Genomic DNA, 25,564 nt, shown 5'->3' with positions numbered 1-25,564 from the left:
AAGTTCAAACTCCATGGCGGAGCAACAGTTTTAAACACAGGCTTGATCCTAGCTAAAGCCTGACAAAAAGCTTGAACGTCCGGAACTTCTGACAGACGTTTGTGTAAAAGAATGGACAGAGCTGAAATCTGTCCCTTTAAAGAACTAGCGGGTAACCCCTTTTCTAAACCTTCTTGTAGAAAAGACAATATCCTTGGAATCCTAACCTTACTCCATGAGTAACTCTTGGATTCGCACCAATATAAGTATTTACGCCATATTTTATGGTAAATCCTTCTGGTAACAGGCTTCCTAGCCTGTATTAAGGTATCAATAACTGGCTCAGAAAAACCACGTTTTGATAAAATCAAGCGTTCAATTTCCAAGCAGTCAGCTTCAGAGAAGTTAGATTTTGATGTTTGAATGGACCCTGGATCAGAAGGTCCTGTTTCAGAGGTAGAGACCAAGGCGGACAGGATGACATGTCCACTAGATCTGCATACCAAGTCCTGCGTGGCCATGCAGGTGCTATTAGAATCACTGATGCTCTCTCCTGTTTGATTCTGGCAATCAATCGAGGAAGCATCGGGAAGGGTGGAAACACATAAGCCATCCCGAAGGTCCAAGGTGCTGTCAAAGCATCTATCAGAACCGCTCCCGGATCCCTGGATCTGGACCCGTAGCGAGGAAGCTTGGCGTTCTGACGAGACGCCATGAGATCTATCTCTGGTTTGCCCCAACATCGAAGTATCTGGGCAAAGACCTCCGGATGAAGTTCCCACTCCCCCGGATGAAAAGTCTGACGACTTAAGAAATCCGCCTCCCAGTTCTCCACTCCCGGGATGTCGATTGCAGACAGGTGGCAAGAGTGAGACTCTGCCCAGCGAATTATCTTTGATACTTCCATCATTGCTAGGGAGCTTCTTGTCCCTCCCTGATGGTTGATGTAAGCTACAGTCGTGATGTTGTCCGACTGAAACCTGATGAACCCCCGAGTTGTTAACTGGGGCCAAGCCAGAAGGGCATTGAGAACTGCTCTCAATTCCAGAATGTTTATTGGTAGGAGACTCTCCTCCTGATTCCATTGTCCCTGAGCCTTCAGAGAATTCCAGACAGCGCCCCAACCTAGTAGGCTGGCGTCTGTTGTTACAATTGTCCAGTCTGGCCTGCTGAATGGCATCCCCCTGGACAGGTGTGGCCGATAAAGCCACCATAGAAGAGAATTTCTGGTCTCTTGATTCAGATTCAGAGTGGGGGACAAATCTGAGTAATCCCCATTCCACTGACTTAGCATGCACAATTGCAGCGGTCTGAGATGTAAGCGTGCAAAAGGTACTATGTCCATTGCCGCTACCATTAAGCCGATCACCTCCATGCATTGAGCTACTGACGGGTGTTGAATGGAATGAAGGACACGGCATGCATTTTGAAGCTTTGTTAACCTGTCTTCTGTCAGGTAAATCTTCATTTCTACAGAATCTATCAGAGTCCCTAAGAAGGGAACTCTTGTGAGTGGAAAGAGAGAACTCTTCTTTTCGTTCACCTTCCATCCATGCGACCTTAGAAATGCCAGTACTAACTCTGTATGAGACTTGACAGTTTGAAAGCTTGAAGCTTGTATCAGAATGTCGTCTAGGTACGGAGCTACCGAAATTCCTCGCGGTCTTAGTACCGCCAAAAGAGTACCCAGAACCTTTGTGAAAATTCTTGGAGCCGTAGCCAATCCGAATGGAAGAGCTACAAACTGGTAATGCCTGTCTAGAAAGGCAAACCTTAGATAGCGGTAATGACTTCTGTGAATCGGTATGTGAAGGTAAGCATCTTTTAAATCCACTGTGGTCATGTACTGACCCTCTTGGATCATGGGCAAAATTGTTCGAATAGTTTCCATCTTGAACGATGGAACTCTTAGGAATTTGTTTAGGATCTTTAAATCCAAGATTGGCCTGAAAGTTCCCTCTTTTTTGGGAACTACAAACAGATTTGAGTAAAACCCTTGTCCTTGTTCCGACCGCGGAACTGGATGGATCACTCACATTAATAAAAGATCTTGTACGCAGCGTAGGAACGCTTCTTTCTTTATTTGGTTTGTTGACAACCTTGACAGATGAAATCTCCCTCTTGGGGGAGAGGATTTGAAGTCCAGAAGGTATCCCTGAGATATGATCTCTAACGCCCAGGGATCCTGAACATCTCTTGCCCAAGCCTGGGCGAAGAGAGAAAGTCTGCCCCCTACTAGATCCGGTCCCGGATCGGGGGCCCTTGATTCATGCTGTCTTAGGGGCAGCAGCAGGTTTCCTGGCCTACTTGCCCTTGTTCCAGGACTGGTTAGGTTTCCAGCCTTGTCTGTAGCGAGCAACAGCTCCTTCCTGTTTTGGTGCAGAGGAAGTTGATGCTGTTCCTGCTTTAAATTACGAAAGGAACGAAAATTAGACTGTCTAGCCCTAGGTTTGGCTTTGTCCTGAGGCAGGGCATGGCCTTTACCTCCTGTAATGTCAGCGATAATCTCTTTCAACCCGGGCCCGAATAAGGTCTGCCCTTTGAAAGGTATATTAAGCAATTTAGATTTAGAAGTAACATCAGCTGACCAGGATTTTAGCCACAGTGCTCTGAAACATAGAAACATAGAAACATAGATATTGACGGCAGATAAGAGCCATAGGCCCAGCAAGTCTGCCCCACCTTACCTAACAGTATAAACTTATCTAGTTCGTAGGATAGCCCTATGCTTGTCCCATGCATTTTTAAAGTCCCCCACAGTGTTTGTTGCTACTACCTCTTGAGGAAGTTTATTCCATAAATCAATCACTCTTTCTGTAAAGAAGTGCTTCCTCAAATTACTCCTGAATCTACTACCCTTTAGCTTGAGCTCATGACCCCTTGTTCTTGAATTTTCCATTTTATGTAAAATACCCACAGCCTCAGTTTTACTAAACCCTTTAATGTACTTGAAAGTTGCTATCATATCACCTCTTTCCCTTCTCTCCTCTAAGCTATACATATTTAGGTCATTGAGCCTATCCTGGTAAGTTTTATTTTTTAGACCATGTACCATTTTGGTAGCCCTCCTTTGCACAGATTCAAGTTTGTTAATATCCTTCTGAAGATATGGCCTCCAGAACTGCACACAATACTCAAGATGAGGCCTAACTAATGATCTATAAAGTGGCATAAGAACCTTACTATTTCTGCTGCAAATACCTCTACCAATACATCCAAGCATTCTGCTAGCCTTACTCGCTGCCTTACTACATTGTTTACTAAGTTTTAAATCATCTGAAATAATAATTCCCAAGTCCTGTTCCTCGTCTGTAACAGTCAGTAAAGTGTCATTGAGTCTGTAATTAACATTTGGATTTTTCTTCCCTAAATGCATTATTTTACACTTTGCTGTGTTAAACTTTAGATCCCAGTCGTTTGTCCAATCCTCCAATTGTTGTATATCACTTCTCATTTTGTCTACCCCCCCTGGAACATCCACTCTGTTGCAAATTTTTGTATCATCTGCAAAGAGACATACTTTCCCCTGTAGCCCTTTGCTGATATCGCAGATAAATATGTTAAACAAAACAGGCCCCAGAACTGACCCCTGAGGAACACCACTAGTAACAGCCCCCTCTGCTGAATGAACTCCATTTACTAAGACACTTTGTTTTCTGTCCTTAAGCCAGCATTCCACCCAGTTCACAATTTTTGAATCTAGACCAAGGAGATATAGTTTGTGAATAAGTTTATTGTGTGGGACGGTGTCAAATGCTTTACTGAAATCTAGATATGCTACATCAACTGCTCCTCCTTTGTCTAATACTTTTGTTACATAATCAAAGAAGTCAATTAGATTAGTCTGACATGATCTCCCTAGCAACTTGGAAATGCTTTTCAAGTAATTTACAATAATATGAAAACGAACTGTGCCTATAAGAAGCACAGAAACAATTATGACAGTTGAAAATAAATAAGTTATAGCATCAAATCTTTGTAAGAAATATACAATTTTAGCAAAGGATTGTTCCCATTAGCAAAGGATAACTAACCCTGACAGCAGAAAAAAAAAAAAAAAAAAATACACAAATAAACGTTTTTTATCACAGTCAACTACAATCTTCACAGCTCTGCTGTGAATGATTACCTCCCTCAAAACAAGCTTTGGAGATCCCTGAGTTCTGTAGAGATGAACCGGATCATGCAGGAAGAAAAATGAACTTCTGACTGAGTTTTTTGATGCGTAGTAAAAGCGCCAAAAATGGCCCCTCCCCCTCACACATAACAGTGAGAGAGATCAGTAAACTGCTTTAATTTAAACAAAACTATTGCCAAGTGGAAAAAATAGTGCCCAAAACATTTTTTCACCCAGTACCTCAGAGAAATAAACGATTTTACATGCCAGCAAAAAAACGTTTAACCTCAATAAATTAATTGTTATTTAAAACCTATTGCAAGTCCCTGCAAAATAGGTTAAGTCTATGCATACAGTATAAATCCAGTGAAGTACCATTCCCCAGAATACTGAAGTGTAAAATATACATACATGACAGCCTGATACCAGCTACATCTACTGCATTTAAGGCTGAGTTTACATTATAACGGTATGGCAGGATTTTCTCATCAATTCCATGTCAGAAAATAATAAACTGCTACATACCTCTTTGCAGATTAATCTGCCCGCTGTCCCCTGATCTGAAGTTTACCTCTCCTCAGATGGCCGAGAAACAGCAATATGATCCTAACTACTCCGGCTAAAATCATAGAAAAAAACTCAGGTAGATTCTTCTTCAAATTCTACCAGAGAATGAATAACACACTCCGGTGCTATTATAAAATAACAAACTTTTGATTGAAGGTAATAAACTAATTAAAATCACCACAGTCCTCTCACACATCCTATCTATTCGTTGGGTGCAAGAGAATGACTGGGGGTGACGTAGAGGGGAGGAGCTATATAGCAGCTCTGCTGGGTGAATCCTCTTGCACTTCCTGTAGGGGAGGAGATAATATCCCAGAAGTAATGATGACCCGTGGACTGACCACACTTAACACGAGAAAAATTGATAATAGGAGTAAATTAGAAAGTTGCATGCTCTATCTGAATCATGAAAGTTTAATTTTGACTATACTATCCCTTTAAGCTTAAACAGCAGGTGCACTGCTAAGTCAGCACTGAGCAAGACATGGCTGATGTCTGGGGGCTCCCCCATGTGCTTATGATGCTACTTATTTGCATACTGGCCATGGCATGCTCAAAAGTCACAAAGCGTTTCACCGCCTAAGTGCATTCTAATGCCTTAAAATTGGGTTAACAATTAGTTATCCACACATATTTGTGTTATAATAAGAATGCTAGGGGAAAAAAAAAAAAAAAAAAAAATTCGTCCGGCAACGACCCTTTAACAGTGCTATGTTTCTGAATCACTACATCCAGATGTCAAACCTACCTTGATAAGGCATGGAGCTGCTTCCATGGGCCGAAGCAAATCAGATATTCCAAGCCCTGAGTACTCCTGCTGTTCTTCCTCCCTCTCCTGATGGAACTTCACAGCAACAGCAGGAAGTTTGCATTCATAATTCTGCTTGTACTTAGAGGAGATTGTCACTATGTTGTCAGCTTTGCTCTGCAACAAACAAATTATAAATCTCAACTTGCAATTCAGTACAGCATTTGAGATATTTGCTCAATAATTATATATATATTCCTACGCACAAATACAGAGACACGCACACACACATATATACAAACAGTGACGACTAAATAGCAGTATAGTTTACTAGACAAATGCTTGAACATACATTCATGAGAAAACATGGATAATAGTAGCAAGAAGAAGTTGAGGCTCATTAACATATCCTCATACAAAATGCTGTGCTCCAGAGAAGAAAACGTTAGATGAGATTAATAAATCATATAATTGTTTGGGGGTGCATTAGAAAACACGCCTTCATTAATAACAATTATTTGAAATGCATTTTTTGTGAATACCCAAACAAAAAGTGTGAATAACTATAATCATGAGTCATTTACATTGCACAAAATCAGAGCATCTGAATAAATTATGGAAAATGAATTAAAAACATAAAATCATACGGAAAATTGTAATTATTTTTTAAAACTAAAAAAAAAAAAAAATATTTTGCTAAAAAAAAATAAAAAAAATAAGTGAATAAGTATTATGATGCATTAATTTTTATTAGCAGTTGCTAACCTATGAATAAGTGACAGTCTAATTGAAAAGTTGTATTGTTTAAAAAAGATAAATCCCTTTATTACCCATCCCCCAGTTTTGCATAACCAACACGGTTATATTAATATACTTTTTACCTCTGTGATTACCTTGTATCTAAGCCTCTGCAGAGTGCCCCCTTATATCAGTTCTTTTTACACATACTTGCAATAAGTGCTGACTCCTAAATAACTCCACAGGAGTGAGCACAATGGTATCTATATGACATATGAACTAGCACAGTATAACTGTGAAAAACTGTCAAAAATGCACTGAGATAAGAGACAGTTTCCAACGGTTTAGAAATCTGTTTGAGCCTACCTAAATTTAGCTTTTAAAAAAAGAACAAGAGAACAAAACAAAATTTAATGATATAAATTGGAAAGTTGTTTAAAATTACATGACCCATCTGAATCATTAAAGTTTACTTTTGATTACACTTTCCCTTTCAAGTTTTTCAACATTTGGGTATCATGCCCTTTAAAGTGCAGCATATCTGTAAAAAGCCTTCTAGAAAATATCACCTGAACATTTCTATGTAAATAAAATCAGTACGCCTGTCCCTGCAAGGTAGCATGCCTTGTGCACACATGTTATTTCCCCATTAAGTTTAAGGAAGTTTACTATGCAATCCCCCGAGAGTTAAGTGAAATCTCATGAGATCAAGGTAAAAACAGTTTATGGCATCAGTACTGCTGATGCCGATTGGCTGCTGTTCATTTCTTCCTTTTTTTTTTTTTACCTACAGCTGGGCAGTAACTGAAAGATAACTTTTTACACAGCACTTACTCTGGTGAGCTGAGGAAATTGTGAGGTAAAATATCTTCCTTTTTTAAATGTTCAGGTGATATTTTCCTGTCAGCTTTTTACAGTTATGCTGGAGCACTTTCAAGTGATTTAGTATATGTGTATTATATCCGTTTAAATGTGCCATTTAAAAAAAAGGGACATTAAAACACCACTTGCCTTTTTCTAAAATGTGTGGTTTGTCCCATTCGAACTACAGAGGCCATTAAGCTAAACTCTGTAACCTAGGTTTTCAAAGCACTGTAAATTCCTTATACTAGATACCAGATTTGCAAGTTACAGAATTTGTTTTATTAACTCTCTAGGGAGTGTGTCCTTCCACTATGACTACTTCATATAAAAAAGTACATGAAACCCAAACTTTTTCTTTCATGATTCAGATAGAGCATGCCGAGCCATTACAGAACACTGTAAATCATAAATTGTTTGTTATATAAATGGCATAAATTACCTAAGGAATATATAAAAGATTTAATACAACTTCTTCAATAAAACATTTTCATATATAAGATCTTTAAAGCAAAATAGAAATTATCAAAGATTTATAGTAATATACAAGAAACTTTTTTTCTTTTTTTTTTTTTTTAGAAATATACCAAAGATCAATTTTTTAATTGTGTCCTAAAACTATCTTATAATAGAAAAGCAGCTAGATCAAGGTCTTTATTTAGACTGGTGTACCCATATATCCAATATGTTTCTTGTTTTTTCTTAAAAGTTGTACTGTATGATTACCCCTATGTGGTATTTTCTAAGTACCCTTAAGGAAGGACCAATCTTGATTACATACATATTTTCTATTTAGATGATAAATGATGCGACTTCTTCTCATGTTTGATGATAGTAATATCTTTCTTGTAGGATCTGGTGGTACGCCCAATGTTCTGCAAATTACAGCTACATTGAATATATACTACACTTTCTGTCCTACCGATAGAAAGGGTTTTGATCTCAAAGTTTTTTCCATTAGTGGTAGTGGTTTAGAGCCGTTATAGCCATTTGCACATGCTTCACAATTTCATCTATTAAATTTAAAGAAAATTTGTTTCACTCTGTAACCAATTTTTTTTTCTTTCACGTTTCCATTCAATTTGGGCTATTAAAGGATTTAAAGGGGCAGGAAACCAAAATTTATTTTCATGATTTGGATAGAACATACAACTTAAAAAAAATCTAATTTACTTCCATTATCAAAATTTGCTTCATTCTCTTGTTATCATTTGCTGAAGGAACAGCATTGCACTACTAGCAGCAAGATGAACACATCTAGTCAGCCAATCACAAGAGACAAATGTGTGTAGGCACCAATTAGCAGCAGCTCCCACTAGTGTAGGATATGTGCGTATTCTTTTTCAACAAGGGATACCAAAAGAACAAAGCACATTTGAAAATAGAAGTGAATTTAAAAGTTTCTTAAAATTACATGCAAGTTTAAACTCTCATATCCCTTTACGATTTTTAATTAGTTCATTCTTTTTTTCCAGAACATTCCAGTTTTTCTGTATTATTTCTTTAATACCCTTTGCCCCTTCATGATAGGTAGTTAAATGAACCTTATTAAGAGTGAAGGTATTCTTTCTATTTCATAACCTTTTAATAAAAATGTCTTCAGCTTCTAATCTGAATGCTCACGATCACAAGACAAGGCAGGCTCCCACCATTTATAAATACGCTCTCGGTTTGATAAGAAGTCCTTTGAAGAAGGTAAATCATTCCTTAGAAACGCTTAAAGGGACACTGAGCCCAAAAATTGTCTTTCATGATTCAGATAGAGCATGCAATTTTAAGCAACTTTCTAATTTACTCCTATTATCAATTTTTCTTCGTTCTCCTGCCATCTTTATATGAAAAAGGCATCTAAGCTTTTTTTCTTGGTTCAGGCCTCTGGACAGCAGTTTTTGATTGGTGGATGAATTTATCCACCAATCAGCAAGGACAACCTAGGTTGTTCACCAAAAATGGGCCGGCATCTAAACTTACATTCTTGCATTTCAAATAAAGATACCAAGAGAATAAAGAACATTTGATAAAAGGAGTAAATTAGAAAGTTGCTTAAAAATTTCATGCTCTATCTGAATCACAAAATAAAAAATTTGGGTTCAGTGTCCTTTTAAGGACTTGTATCCTAAAGACTGATTTGGGACCTGTAGTTGTAACAGACTTTTGACTACATAGGTGGTTTTAATATGAATCTTTACACAAACACTTGGTATCATACTCAGGATAATTTGTGATTATATTTACTACCTACCTCATCTTGAGTTTTTTATGCCAGGGGCATTTTATTTAACACATTTTCTTTATTAAAACCAGTACTACACTATTGCTGGCTTTACACTTTCTTTCCCCTCTATGACACGTGGAACAACGCATGTACTATATCTGAAATATAATTATCGATTTCAAGTCCTACCTGCTCTTTTGAGACACAAAGCTAATGTCCTTGATTATGAGGCACCTACCTCATTATTGATTGAGGTCTTAAGTGTACATAGGTGGGCGGTCTCCTGGATCTCATATAAGTTTTTGAAACTAGCTGTGCTTTCCTCTCCTTTCATATACAATATAATAATATATGTATTTGATATAGATATAAGCAATCACAAAGATCAAAACATTCTGCACTAAAGAGACAGCAAAGTCAAAATTAAAAACATACCTTAATTGGATAGAACATGATATTTATAAAAATAAAAATTCCATCTGGCGGCAGCGTTCACAACATTGTTTATAGCAAAGTTATTTGATAATTGGTATTGATATAATATATTTTCTCACCCCTGTGAATAATTACATAGCAAGATGCTGTATATCGATGGCTGAAATGTTTAATTTTTTTTAAAATTAACTCCATTAAGGAATTCAAAATGTCATGCTTTCACAGAGGTTTCTGTCAGATTATCTTAGGCAAATTTTCTATATTGAAGATATCACAGTTTTTTGTAGTTCTCAAGACTATTAATTTGTGTCTGCAGAAATAACATGCCCCTCCTTCATAGCAAAAAATGTATTGAAAAAAAAAACAAAAACAAAAAACACACAGAGTTAAGAAATAGACCTTAAAAAGGGACATAATCATGAAAGAAGAACTTCTGCGTTTCAAATAGAGCATACAATTTTCATATGTACTTTATTATCAAATTTGCTTAATTCTTTTGGAATCCTTTAAGAAGCTCACTGAATAAAAAAAATTGTTTGGAGTAGACTAGATCTGCACAAGGACCTACAGTATCTCACCAAAGTGAGTACACCCCTCGAATTATTGTAAATATTTTATTATATGTTTTTATTTGACAACACTGAAGAAATGACACTTTGCTACAATGTAAAGTAGCTAATGTACAGCCTGTATAACAGTGTAAATTTGCTGTCCCCTCAAAATAACGCAACACACAGCTATTAATATCTAAACCGTTGGCAACAAAAGTGAGTACACCCCTAAGTGGAAATGTCTAAATTGGGCCCAAAGTGTCAATATTTTGTGTGGCCACCATTATTTTCCAGCACTGCTTTAACCCTCTTGGGCATGGAGATCACCAGAGCTTCACAGGTTGCCACTGGAGTCCTCTTCCACTCCTCCATGACAACATCATGGAGCTGGTGGATGTTAGAGACCTTGTGCTCCCCCACATTCTGTTTGAGGATGCCCCACAGATGCTCAATAGGGTTTAGGTCTGAAGACATGCTTCGCCAGTCCATCACCTTTACCCTCAGCTTCTTTAGCAAGGCAGTGGTCGTCTTGGAGGTGCGTTTGGGGTCGTTATTTTGGAATACTGCCCTGCGTCCCAGAAGGGAGGGTTATCATGCTCTGCTTCAGTATGTCACAGTACATGTTGGCATTCATGGTTCCCTCAATGAACTGTAGCTCCCCAGTGCCAGCAGCACTCATGCAAGCCCAGACCATGACACTCCCACCACCATGCTTGACTGTAGGCAAGACACACTTGTCTTTGTACTCCTCACCTGGTTGCTGTCACACACGCTTGACACCATCTGAACCAAATAAGTTTATCTTGGTCTCATCGGACCACAGGACATGGTTCCAGTAAATCCATGTCCTTAGTCTGCTTGTCTTCAGCAAACTGTGGGGGGGCTTTCTTCTGCATCATATTCAGAAGAGGCTTCCTTCTGGGACGACAGCCATGCAGACCAATTTGATGCAGTGTGCGGCGTATGGTCTGAGCCCTGGCAGGCTGACCCCCCCCCCACCCCTTCAACCTCTGTAGCAATGCTGGCAGCCCTCATACGTCTATTTCCCAAAGACAACCTCTGGATATGACGCTGCACATGCACTCAACTTCTTTGTTTTACCATGGCGAGGCCTGTTCTGAGTGGAACCTGTCCTGTGAAACCGCTGTATAGTTTTGCCCACTGTGCTGCAGCACAATTTTAGGGTCTTGGCAATCTACTTATAGCCTAGGCCATCTTTATGTAGAGCAACAATTCTTTTTTTCAGATCCTCAGAGTTCTTTGCCATGAGGTGCCATGTTGAGCTTCCAGTGACCAGTATGAGAGCGATAACACCAAATTTAACACACCAGCTCCCCATTCAAACCTGAGACCTTGTAACACTAACGAGTCACATGACACCGGGGAGGGAAAATGGCTAATTGGGCCCAATTTGGACATTTCCACTTAGGGGTGTAGTCACTTTTGTTGCCAATGGTTTACACATTAATGGCTGTGTGTCGAGTTATTTTGAGGGGGCTGCAAATTTAGACTGTTATACAGGCTGTACCCTCACTACTTTACATTGTAGCAAAGTGTCATTTCTTCAGTGTCACATGAAAAGATATAATAAAATATTTACAAAAATGTGAGGGGTGTACTCACTTTTGTGAGATACTGCAAGTGTGATGGAGGGGAAAGCATTAAAAATGAAATAATGTTATTGTTTTAGTTAAATCAAACTATTTAAATTGTTATTATTAAGGTAATGGTTATTTTTTTCAATAAAGTACAACTGAAACGTTGATCAAATATGAATGATTAACCTATTAAACTGGAGATAGTTCACCTCCCAATAATTTAATTCATTTCAATGGTTTATCTATGCATATCTAATTATATATAACCAAATCAGTAACGGTCTGATATAACTGGAAAAATAATCTCAAAAGTTATTATTCTAAAAATGAAAACCATGATTTAAAAAAAAAAAAAAAAAAAAAAAAAAAAAAAATCGGTCTGACTAGTGATTTAAATCAATTGGCCCTGATTCTCACGCACTTCTAGAGAATAATATATATATATATATATATATATATATATATATATATATATATATATATATATATATATATATATATATATATATATATATACACATATATATATTATATTTTATTATATCTTCAAGTCTCAGCCTTAGAGAATACAATACCACTAAAATTAAATATATTTAATTATAATACGCAGAGATTTCCTTACCATAAGCTGAATTAAATGAACACTATAACAAGATTTCTTGAATTGTTAGGTGAATTAGATTCCTAGACAATATAAACCAGACTATAGGGGTATGTACATAAAGGAATGGGGCCTATTATTATCTAATACAAATCTTAATAAGGACCTTAAATGCAATAACTGCTTAAATACAAGTAAAGACTTTTTATACTTCCCCAAATGTTTGCTTCTCCAAGCCCTAGGTTATCACTAGTCAAACTGTGTGTTTCCTCTGCATCCGGTCCCACAAAATCTAAGTCCACAGGAAAAATGGGCAATAATTTCCAAGGATATCAAAAATATGAGATGGGTACCACCAGGATTAAAAATTTATTTTTCGGGGCGGAGCCGGCTACCAGGCTGACTGGTCGCATACAGCAAGAGCTCCAGCTTTTAATGCTATTATAGGGAGACTTTTACCAACTTTCGGACAAACCAAAATGCCTAACAAGGTCTTCAACAAACAAACTTTAGACAACGAGTAATGATTTGGGCTAAGCAGTAGGAGCGGAACTTTACCTCGACCTTTATCTCTCAAACCCGCCACGAGGTTACAGAGCCCTGAGGCAACTATTAAAAGCTTGGTAATAGTTCAATGTCTGGGCTAGTCCTATTCCAATTATTCCTATAAAACCGAAAGCATCTACAAAAAGAAAACGAAAAAAAATGACACTCATGACTAATGAAGAAAACTTCTACACTACGGTGCAGTCCCTGCTAGTAAATCTAATATGGCGGATGGAGGAGAACTTTACAGAACTCTCAGAGCTCTTGCAGCCAACTACGCACGATCTGGCTGTACAACCTACACCATCGGCTGTAAAGTTGCTCGTAACTGAGCGGACCTCCAAGTCGGCACTCACTCTGTCTGATACAGAAGCGAATCACAGGGCTCACAGTCCGCACGGGTCCCGACAACACGGGGCCAACTGCCCAGAATCTACAGGTCTCCTAGACCCGAGGGACTACTCTAACCACCACATGATTATTCTACCTGACAGCGTCAACCCCTTGATACCAGCCAGGAATCTGGATGCTCTTCCATTGCTAGATCTCACGGAGACCGACCATCCTGCTAACCAGAGATTTCCACTAGGACTCAGCGCAACTCCGGATAAACTTGCCACCGCCGCTCTCACACAGTCCCACAGGGCTGATCAATTGTAGACCGCAGAAGAAGACACCCTAACAAGATGTGGCGGAACCTTGTGGTCCAAGTTGTCCGCTATTTCAAAAGAGGTATTGGCTAAACCTATTCTACGGGCCCATTAGAAAGGTCCCTGCTGTGCCCTCTGGAACCCTCCCACACTCAGCTTAAATGTAGTACACCGTTACTTTCATGTACAGAACATACGATACCCTTAATGTCCCTCATCTGCTAAGTGAGTTTGCAACTTTTTTTTTTTCCTGCATACGTTGGTGATCGCTTCATGTTCATGAACACATTGCGCATACTGTTCCACATTATCCGGTTCACAATCACACCCCCATATGCATCAGATATGGATTACTTAATTTATTTCAATATATAATTTCCCACGCTCTCTTGTTGAGATCAGTTACAAGCCTGAATTATTCTGAATGCATATTCAAGATAAAGTTACTGCAACCTCTATTTTAACCCCTTAATGACCACAGCACTTTTCCATTTTCTGTCCGTTTGGGACCAAGGCTATTTTTACATTTTTGCGGTGTTTGTGTTTAGCTGTAATTTTCCTCTTACTTATTTACTGTACCCACACATATTATATATCGTTTTTCTCGCCATTAAATGGACTTTCTAAAGATACCATTATTTTCATCATATCTTATAATTTACTATAAAAAAAATTATAAAATATGAGGAAAAAAATGGAAAAAACACACTTTTTCTAACATTGATCCCCAAAATCTGTTACACATCTACAACCACCAAAAAACTCCCATGCTAAATAGTTTCTAAATTTTGTCCAGAGTTTAGAAATACCCAATTTTTACATGTTCTTTGCTTTTTTTGCAAGTTATAGGGCAATAAATACAAGTAGCACTTTGCTATTTCCAAACCACTTTTTTTCAAAATTAGCGCTAGTTACATTGGGACACTGATATCTTTCAGGAATCCCTGAATATCCCTTGACATGTATATATTTTTTTTTAGAAGACATCCCAAAGTATTGATCTAGGCCCATTTTGGTATATTTGATGCCACCATTTCACCGCCAAATGCCATCAAATAAAAAAAATAGTTCACTTTTTCACAAATTTTTTCACAAACTTTAGGTTTCTCACTGAAATTATTTACAAACAACTTGTGCAATTATGGCATAAATGGTTGTAAATGCTTCTCTGGGATCCCCTTTGTTCAGAAATAGCAGACATATATGGCTTTGGCGTTGCTTTTTGGTAATTAGAAGGCCGCTGAATGCCACTGTGCACCACACGTGTATTATGCCCAGCAGTGAAGGGGTTAGTTAGGGAGCATGTAGGGAGCTTGTAGGGTTAATTTTAGCTTTAGTGTAGTGCAGAAGACAACCCCAAGTATTGATCTAGGCACATTTTGGTATATTTCATGCCACCATTTCACCGCCAAATGCGATCAAATTGAAAAAAACGCTACATTTTTCACAATTTTATGTTTCTCACTGAAATTATTTACCAACAGCTTGTGCAATTATGGCACACATGGTTGTAAATGCTTCTCTAGGATCCCCTTTGTTCAGAAATAGCAGACATATATGACTTTGGCGTTGCTTTTTGGTAATTAGAAGGCCGCTAAATGCTGCTGCGCATCACACGTGTATTATGGCTAGCAGTGAAGGGGTTAATTAGGTAGCTTATAAGGAGCTTGCAGGGTTAATTTTAGCTTTAGTGTAGAGATCAGCCTCCCACCTGACACATCACACCCCCTGATCCCTCCCAAACAGCTGTCTTCCCTCCCCCACCCCACAATTGTCCCCGCCATCTTAAGTACTGGCAGAAAGTCTGCCAGTACTAAAATAAAAGTTTTGGGTTTTTTTTTTGTTTAAAAAAATAAAATAATTCTGCTGTGTAGGACCCCCCCCCTTAGCCCCAACCTCCCTGATCCCCCCAAACAGCTCTCTACCCCCCTCCTCTGCCTTATTGTGCACCATTGTGGGTACTGGCAGCTGTCTGCCAGTACCCAGTTTGAAATCAAAAGTTTATTTTAATATTTTCTGTAGTGTAGCTTACCCCCCTTAACACCCAACCCCCCACCCTCTCCCAGATCATTAATATTTTTTATTCCCACCCTCTCTCCCACTGAGTCCCACCTTGTGCCTCTTCCACTTCAATTTATTTTTTTGGCAGTTTCACACGTGCACGCGCGTGCACGCTCCGGTGCACGCGCGCGCACACGCAATCCCGCCCCCCTCCTCTACTGATGGCCTCCCTGAACACGCTCCCACCCACCAACGATCATAGCCGATGCAGAGAGGGCCACAGAGTGGCTCTCTCTGCATCGGACTGCTTAAAAAAGTTATTGCAGGATGCCTCTATATCGAGGCATCACTGCAATAACATGAAAGCAGCTGGAAGTGATCAGGATCGCTTCCACTGCTTTCAAAGACCAACGACGTGCAGGGTACGTCCTTGGTCGTTAAGGACATTTTTTTGGAGGACGTACCCTGCACGTCGTTGGTCATTAAGGGGTTAACTGATATGTCATACAGAAGGCTGCAAATATGTGTTTTATGAAGTCGGCTGAGAAACTCCAGAGCCCGCAAATGTAAGTACAGCTTGGGACTTAGAGAGAGAGCGCCGCTCTGACAAATTCCCAGGCATGCAAAAATCCTCTGCTGAGTTAACTGCCAGCGTCACAGTAAAAGTGCCTCAAGACCGGGTACCGGCAATCGATCCCAAGAGCTGCAAACTACTATATGCAACGGAGATGTTGCTTCTAAGAATGGATGACATACTGTGCCCTGTTGACCCTTAGTTTCCTGAGTCGGAAGGACTACCACTAGATTATATACAGAGTCAGAACCGCATCAGAGTGGGATAATCATTTGAGACATTTTTTATTATATAGGTTCAGATGCATAGCAGTTATAAACGTTTTGATATATCGCACTTCATCCTAACAATGTAATGTATGAAGGCCACCATCTGGTTCCATAAGTTGACTCTATAAGCTTGGTGACATGTTTGTTTATTTAGTAGTTTCTATTTTGCCTGCTAGCTGGGATTTCTATATATAGATGCCCCATTTTAATTACAACTTGAAGCGACCCTCTTGTGACTAATATACTCCTTGATCTATATGTAGCTCCAGTGGATTCTATTAATGTTTTTACTTGGTTCCACATATGCTGAATATTGGCAATACTAAAAGTGATGCCCATATAGTCTGTAATGAAATAGGTAATGTCTGTTATAACTTGAAATATCTGTGTTCCCCTTTACTTATGGATTATTATACCATGAGATATTTGTGTTTGACCTATTATATTGCGACATATTAGCTATATGGGATAAGCAGAAAGTATCACTCCAGGGCTGCTTTAATTTTTAAACCTCTTTTATATACTACTATATACTAAAAAGCGTTTAGTTAAATATAAAACCTGTATCATATTTCAAACATTGTTATGCTATGTCTAGTATTGCGTTATCACGCCTGATATATATATATATATGTTGAATCTTTTTTTCTTCTTTTTTTTTTTAGAGATATTATCTGTGTATTAGGATTTTATGGGTAGTATTATAGAAATATTAGGTTGTAGCAATCCAGATACAGACAACCACCCTATCTTACTGCTTACCCTGGGCAAGCTTGCTTACTGTTGCTGTTTATAGATTATTTAAGCTCCCTTCAATTTTATATTTTTCTTGATTATACTGGACCTAAAGCTGTATAATGGGAACCTCCCCCATAGTGTTACTATAACATATTTAAGCCTACCAGACCTGATCTTACCCAGAGAGTTCATGACAAGCTCCAAGCTTCCTAGCATTATGTAGACTGGGCCTCCTAGTATGCTTTACTATATTGTATAGTAGTAATATATTGACACCTCCCACCTGCTATGACGAATCACCTAAATCCCATTCAAGCCTTTTATCACATTACAACTTACTTTGTTTGAGGGTAGATTAGGAAGCCTGCAACAAGTTAATAAACTGAGTATAGATTTTTCGGTCTTGTTAAACTGTACTAATGCCTAATAATAATATTCATCTTAAGGTCTAATTTAAGACAAACTTTTTTTTTTATATACCAGCTTAAGTTATTATATACTATAGTAAGAGTTGTCTTATAAGCTACTAGGTCCCTAAATGACTATGATATTTATTACTTGTATGCTGTTTATGTATATGTCTTATTGCATGATAGTACGCCTCTCCCCTATCCTATACTATAATAGACATGCCTTTCAGCAGAGATTTTTGTCAATCACTATGATGACCCAATTACGTCACATACCATCTATTCACCCCCTAGCTAGTACTGATAAATATAATGGAAGTCCCTTTTCCCTCTCTAGATCAACAGTCAAAGTAGGATATGTTTATCTCTACCCAATGTAATCCATATGGTTAACCAAGGTATTACCATAATTTGGTTCCCACCCATCCATGCGGTGCCCATATTCTTTGCGATGTTAGGGTCATAGGTAGTGTATATTACATGGGTTAATGAACATCATCTTCTACATGGTCGTATAGAGACAGTCCGTATTACCCCTTGATAGCCATGTTAGTCATCTATCATCCCCATTGGACCCCTCTCCTCCCTTTCCCGCCGGCATTTATTACCGGCGGGTCATACCCCTACTCCTTTTACCCACATCGCCTATAGCTGGCATCTCCCCAGGAGAGGGGCTCATGTATCAGACCTCTACTTTCCATAAATACAAATTTCTTCCCCTATTCGTATCCGTAATAGGAAACTACCCGTACTTTTATATACCCTACTTTAAGGTTATTCATAGGGTACATAGTGGATATCTCCACTTAAGTGTACTTGAAAACCCTGAGACTCAACGGCATTCACAAACTCTGCTTGCTGGCCGGCTCCGCCCTCCACTCCCCCCCTACTCCAATTTGAGCGGCTCTCGCCCGCTGCATCCCCCCTCCCCATAAAACCATAGAACTTACTCCTCCCTGGCCCTAATCTTATTTGACTGGATATCCTATTTTATTTATAAGGCACTGAGAGGACCATTTTTGTTTACACTACATATATGTTATTCTATTATAAAACTGAAGTCTCTATATTGATAGCCCAAATTTTGTAATGACACTTGAGATATACAGATATATAATGTTTTCTCTTAATGGTTTTATCTGCCATACTCTGCTAATCATAATATGTATACACTTATCTGCAAATGTTTTGGGGCATATTCTATATGTTGTAATTGTTTATGACTTCAATAAAAATCGTTAAAAAAAATAAATAAAAAAAAATATATATTTTTCAGGGAAAAATTTTGGACAGAGTATCCACTCACTTTTCTCCAACCCAGAGTTTTTGTAAATGTCCTGTGACCCAATTTATCCTGAACTATAACTCTGCCTTAATCTCTAACAGCCATTCACAGATGTGTGAGAATCTGCAACGCTGTGATTGGATGAATACTAATTAACTTTTAAGAATAATTCACCCAACGTTAAGTACTTTTACTAACTGGCCACAAGATGTCAATGGTGAGTTGTGCTATAAAAGTGAACTAATTCTTAAAATTTATTTTTCATATATCACACATATACACACACACATACATCTCTGGGTTCCAAGCACTCACTGATATGATGAAATGCCTGGGTGCTCTCTATGGCAGGTAGATAGAAACTTCAAAAGAGGCACACTCAGGTCTTAATAAACCTAATTCTTTTTATTTTATTTCTTCTTAAGTAAATTTTCAATCAACGTTTCGTTCCTCACAGAGACCTTTTTCAAGACTGTTTTCTAATGAAAAGGTACATAATTACACACATACTGTCATCTATTGTATCACATGTTTCTGTAATATGTTTACTAGTATGGCTAAACAATATTGTATTCTTTAGTTTTTGTATTACTAATTACCTGCACTTCGATCTAGTTGCCTAACAGTTTAACTAACTGTACATATATTGACTTCTATATGAACTTAACAGACTTTTCTGTGATCTTTTAACATATATACATTGCCAATTTTGATTTTGTTTGTTTTATTGTCTTATGGTTGTTACTTAAAAAGGGACAGTCTAGGCCAAAAAAAAAAAAAACAACAACTCATGATTCAGATAGAGCATGTAATTTTAAACAATTTTCCAATTTACTTTTATCACCAATTTTGCTTTGTTCTCTTGGTATTCTTAGTTTAAAGCTTAACCTAGGAGGTTCATATGCTAATTTCTTAGACCTTGAAGGCCACCTCTTTTCAGAATGCATTTTAACAGTTTTTGACCACTAGAGGGTGTTAGTTCATGTATTTCATATAGATAACACTGTGCTCGTGGACGTGAAGTTATCTGGGAGCAGGCACTGATTGGCTAAACTGCATTCTGTCAAAAGAACTGAAATAAAGGGGCAGTTTGCAGAGGCTTAGATACAAGATAATCACAGAGGTTAAAAGTATATTAATATAACTGTGTTGGTCATGCAAAACTGGGGAATGGGTAATAAAGGGATTATCTATCTTTTAAAACAATAAAAATTCTGGTGTAGACTGTCCCTTTAACATTTAGGGGTATTAACTGTTTTACTTATGTACCTTTTCATTAGAAAACAGTCTTGAAAAAAGTCTCTGTGAGGCCCGAAACGTTGACTGAAAATTTACTTAAGAAGAAACAAAATAAAAAGAATTATGTTTTATTAAGACCTGAGTAGGTTTCTGTGATGTAAAAAAATGAGACAAAGATAAATAATTTCAAAACTTTTTCCACCTTTAATGTGACCTATAAACTGTACAACTCAAATGAAAAACAAACCGAAATATTTTAGGTAAAGGGAAATACAAATAAAAAACTAAAATAATATGGTTGCATAAGTGTGAACACCCTTTTATAACTGGGGATGTAGCTGTGTTCAGAATTAAGCAATCACATTCAAAATCATGTTAAATAGGAGTCAGTACACACCTGTAATCATTTAAAGTGCCTCTGATTAACCCCAAATAAAGTTCAGCTGTTCAAGTAGGTTTTTCCTGACATTTTGTCAGTCACATCCTACAGCAAAAGCCATGGTCCGCAGAGAGCTTCTAAAGCATCAGAGGGATCTCATTTTTAAAAAGGTATCAGTCAGGAGAAGGGTACAAAACAATTTCCAAGGTATTAGATATACCATGGAACACAGTGAAGACAGTCATCAAGTGAAGAAAATATGGTTCAACAGTGACATTACCAAGAACTGGATGTCCCTCCAAAATTGATGAAAAGACGAGAAGAAAACTGGTCTGGGAGGCTGCCAAGAGGCCTACAGCAACATTAAAGGAGCTGCAGGAATATCTGGCAAGTACTGGCTGTGTGGTACATGTGACAACAATCGCCCGTATTCTTCATATGTCTGGGCTATGGGGTAAAGCGGCAAAGTGGCAAGACAGAAGCCTTTTCTTACAAAAAAAAATTAAAACATCCAAGCCTGGCTACATTTTGCAAAAACACATCTGAAGTTTCCCAAAAGCATGTTGCAAAAAGTGTTCTGGTCTGATGAAACCAAAGTTGAACTTTTTGGCCATAATTCCAAAAGATATATGTTTGGCGCAAAAACAACACCATACCTACAGTGAAGCATGGTGGTGTCAGCATCATGCTTTGGGGCTGGTTTTCTTCAGCTGGAACTGGGGCCTTAGTCAAGGTAGAGGGAATAATGAACAGTTCCAAATACCAGTCAATATTGGCACAAAACCTTCAGGCTTCTGCTAGAAAGCTGAACATGAAAAGGAACTTCATCTTTCAGCATGACAACGACCCAAAGCATACATCCAAATTAACAAAGGAATGGCTTCACCAGAAGAATATTAAAGTTTTGAGATAGCCCAGCCAGAGCCCAGACCTGAATCCAATTCAAAATCTGTGGGGTGATCTGAAGAGGGCTGTGCACAGGAGATGCCCTTGCATTCTGACAGAGTGTTTTTGCAAAGAAGAGTGGGCAAATCAAGATGTGCCATGCTGAAAAACTCATACCCAAAAAGACTGAGTGCTGTAATAAAATCAAAAGGTGCTTCAATAAAGTATTAGTTTAAGGGTGTTCACACTTATGCAACCATATTATTTTAGTTTATTTTTATTTCCCTTTACCTAAAAGATTTCAGTTTGTTTTTTAATTGAGTTGTACAGTTTATAGGTCACATTAAAAAGGTGGAAAAAGTATATATATTTTATATACATCAATCTCCATATATTTCATTTAATATTTTTGTTTAACTAAAATGTACCAGTTTAAAATTAAATCCTCATGATTTAGATTACTTATTTATACATAAGGCATATATAGATCTCCCTATGTGGGCATCTCATGGATAAGTATATATGTTACAGATGAGGCATAATGAATTATATAGTATTTTACAATAGTTTCTTATTATATGTATATCTTTGATGAGGATAGAGATAATAGAGATGATAGATAGATAGATAGATAGATAGATAGATATAGATATATAGATATATAGATATAGATATATATATATAGATATATATATATATATAGATATATAGATATATATATAGATATATAGATATATAGAGATATATACACACACACACACATGCTCAGCCCTGCGAGCACCCAGGGCTGAGCATGTTGCAGGGTCATGGGATGTGTACCCGGTCCAGTGTGAGAGTGCAGTCCCCTTCCGTGTTTTGTATATGTCTAGGGTGATTACATAAGCCTGCGCACCATTCCCTTGTTCCCAGTTTGTTTGGATTTGAGAGCTTGCATTGTGTGGCTGTTTTAGGGTCCCAGGTATTGGAAAGGACATTGACGTGGTACCTGGGCTTATCCCATTTGGCCAGATGCTGTAACTAACCTTTTCATTTTTGCTTTTAAATCTTAGCTCAGAGCTAATTATAATATATATAATTATTGCCATTAGATACTAAGAAAGTGAATCACATTGTATAACAGAAGAAACATTTATGGTTTTATGTCCCTTTAAGCCAAGTAAATAGTGAGACTAATGCGCAACTCGTCCCGTACTCCAGGTGGATGAGAGGGAAGTGAAACTACTTGTGGTAAGTTTGTGTACCCTTTAACAAAACATCTGACTTTTCTTGCAGGTGACATGAAGCAAGAATTATTTATTTTTATTTATTTTATTTTATTTTTTTTTTAATTTCCCTTACACCACTAAAATTATACATACATAGATAATGCACTTCAAATTGTTTTCTTCATGCCAGGTTTTCAGTATGCATACTAAATGAAAGCCAAGCACATCGTTTTGATTCTCATTAGTGCATTAAGTTATATACTTTAAAGGGTCATTATAGCACAAAAATGAAATGGTGTAATTTGTTTGAGCATGTCATTTTAGCACTACTGACCCTAGAAGTTTAACCCTCACAAAGGGGTCAAACACAGTTAAAAAGTATCGCTCAGGAGCAGCAGAGAATGTCTAATCCCAAATGTACACGGCCATTGAGCCAACGTGTAGTGACAATCACACAGGTGGGCCGTGCAACTATCTCTGCTGATTGTACACAACCAGCAGTACTTTACGTTTTTAACTCATAGGCTTGCAGTGTCGATAGCACTAAACGTACACACTCTAATAAATTACAGCATGTTATTTTTGTACTATAATAGCCCTTTAAGTGCATCACTAACGCTTTGGCCTTTTTTCTTGTACTAAATCGACATCATCCAAAAATAGGCCGGCTCTTAAGCCTTACATTCCTGCTTTTTAAATAAAGATAACAAGAGAACAGAGAAAAATTGATAAAAAGCGTAAAATTAGAAAGATGCTTAAAAATTGCATGATCTATCTGAATCATTAAAGGCTAACTGACCCCAAAATTTTTCTTTCATGATTCAGACAGAGCATGAAATTTTAAACAACTTTTTAATTTACGATTATCAATTTTTCTTCGTTCTCTTGCTATATTTATTTTAAAAGCAGGAATGTAAATCTTAGCAGCCAGCCCATTTTAGGTTCAGCACCATGGATAGCGCTTGCTTATTGGAGGCTTACATCTACCTGCCAATAAGCAAGCATAACCCAGGTTCTCAACCAAAAATGCATCAGATTTCTGCTATTTAAATAAAGATAGAAAGAGAACAAATCAAAATTAATAGGAGTGAAATAGAAAGTTGCCTAAAATGTTATGCTCTATCTGAATCATGAAAGAAAAAAAATGTGGGTTCAGTGTCCCTTTAACCCTTTCAGTGGTAATGACGGCTCTGAACCGATACAGTTTCCCACTCTGGTGCTGACGGCTCAGAGCCGTCACTAGCACTCTCCCACCTTGAGGGAGATCTGGGGGCTCCCACCCACTCCGGCGATCGTGCCTGTAGAGTGACGGGCATCGCCGGGGCTTCCCGTTTTGCGTGGTGTCGTCACTGCGCAACTTTATTTATACTTAATTTTAAGTATAGGAGGCATGCTGCTTAGAAGCCTGTATCTCAGTTATCTAAGCAGCTACAGACCCCCAAGACCCACCATTGGAAAGGTAATCGCCCCAACAGTGTAAGTCTTGGGGTCTGCAAAAATAAAAACAAAAAGAAAAACATAAAAAAAAATCTTAGCACCCAGGTGGGAAAGTGCTTAGCACTCAAAGGGTTAAAGAAAAAAAATGTGAGTTTAGTATCCCTTTAAGAATGCCTAAAACTCTAATACTTTGTTACCTATTAAGTCAAGCTGAAATTTAGGATTTAGAAATAAAAACTATAACAGAGCAAAAAGCAGAGCTAAAGAAACTTTATATTTAGGGCATGGGTCCATTTGAGAGACCCAGTGACATTAAACAAATTAAATAGAAACAAATCTTACATAAGAACTTATTTTATTGTTCAAAACTGTTTGCTTGGTCATACAAGATTGTTTTACTATAACAAGTGGACATGATCTCCCCTTTAACTTTTTTTCTCAAAAAAACATTTTTGGTGAATTGGGTATAACAGTCCTGACACAGGCTTTGATCAAACTACAGCTTTATCCACCAGTGAAAACAGTCTTAATAGCATATGAATATTCATATCACATACTACTTATATAAAATTACTAGCAACATGTTGTGAAATCGAACTGCTGGATAATACTTCCTGTTTGGCAAAATGCTAAGCAAAAAACAGCACTTTAAATCCCCCATTGAAAAGCTCCCTATTTAAATCTATCTATGATAGTAACACCAGGTTGCCAGCACTGCACTTAATCCACTACCAATGTTTATAGTAAAATAATCTTGTATTACCACACAAATAATTTGGAACTGTATTTTAAATGTCTATCACAACCAAGGAAATCACATTGTTAACTACAAGAGAAAACTAAGGGATGTCAAAAAGAATTGCTTTAAAGCCAAACCGCAGCACTTCCCGTAGTAGCAGCTGCTTCCCTGCTTATGTTTATTGTTACCTGGCCTTTAATCACAGGTTCCGAAAGAATTTCGATACCGTATTTCATTTCTGTTAACTCCTCTAGGTTCAGGAAGCCAAGAGAGGCAAAGGAAACTCCAATAACCAGCCATAAAACAGTGAGAGCAAATCCACACCACCTGCACGCCGCCATCTTCATCCCCCTGACAAAACAACTGACACTTTCCTGTAATTCCTTGGGCATCGCCTATTCTACCTGATAATTGTTCATTGGCTAAAAGATTGACAGCTTTATTAGGATTGGTCCAGATAACTGTCTATCACTGCTCACCTCTCGGTTCACATTTTTCTACCTCTGGTGTACCACCCACCGAACCCGGCAGATTACGAATGCTTTAATAATGTTGCATTTTGATTGGGGAAACGAACTATCGCTCACTACACTCTGTCATTCTTTATTGGCTAGAGACTTTCTAGCGTGAGCTTGTTTTGGCTGTCTCTTTTGTTTTTTTTAATTGGTTAAAGTCAGCAGTACCGATAACCAATCGTAGAATGGCATTTCAAGGCTATGCAAATGTTTAACTATTTGTTGTCGAATGTCGAGATAACCTAAACGATAAGATTTTTTTTTAAAAGGTCGTTGCGATCT

At 37.9% G+C, this 25,564-nt stretch overlaps 1 protein-coding gene across 1 annotated transcript in view; it reads right to left on the bottom strand.

Moving 5' to 3' along the window:
* Positions 1-25,145, bottom strand: part of OS9 (OS9 endoplasmic reticulum lectin) — a gene marked incomplete in the record, with an annotated part of 610,958 nt that extends 585,813 nt beyond the window's left edge. Inside the window, 2 exon segments of the mRNA XM_053708203.1 lie at positions 5,412-5,588; positions 24,956-25,145. Coding sequence (XP_053564178.1) covers positions 5,412-5,588; positions 24,956-25,114 — 336 coding nt within the window.
* Positions 25,146-25,564: the final 419 nt, after the last annotated feature.

Source organism: Bombina bombina, chromosome 3 (genome assembly GCF_027579735.1).
Source record: "Bombina bombina isolate aBomBom1 chromosome 3, aBomBom1.pri, whole genome shotgun sequence".
Lineage (NCBI taxonomy): Eukaryota > Metazoa > Chordata > Amphibia > Anura > Bombinatoridae > Bombina > Bombina bombina.
Note: the sequence above shows the minus strand (reverse complement) of the source record. Positions and strands in the feature narration are given on the sequence as shown.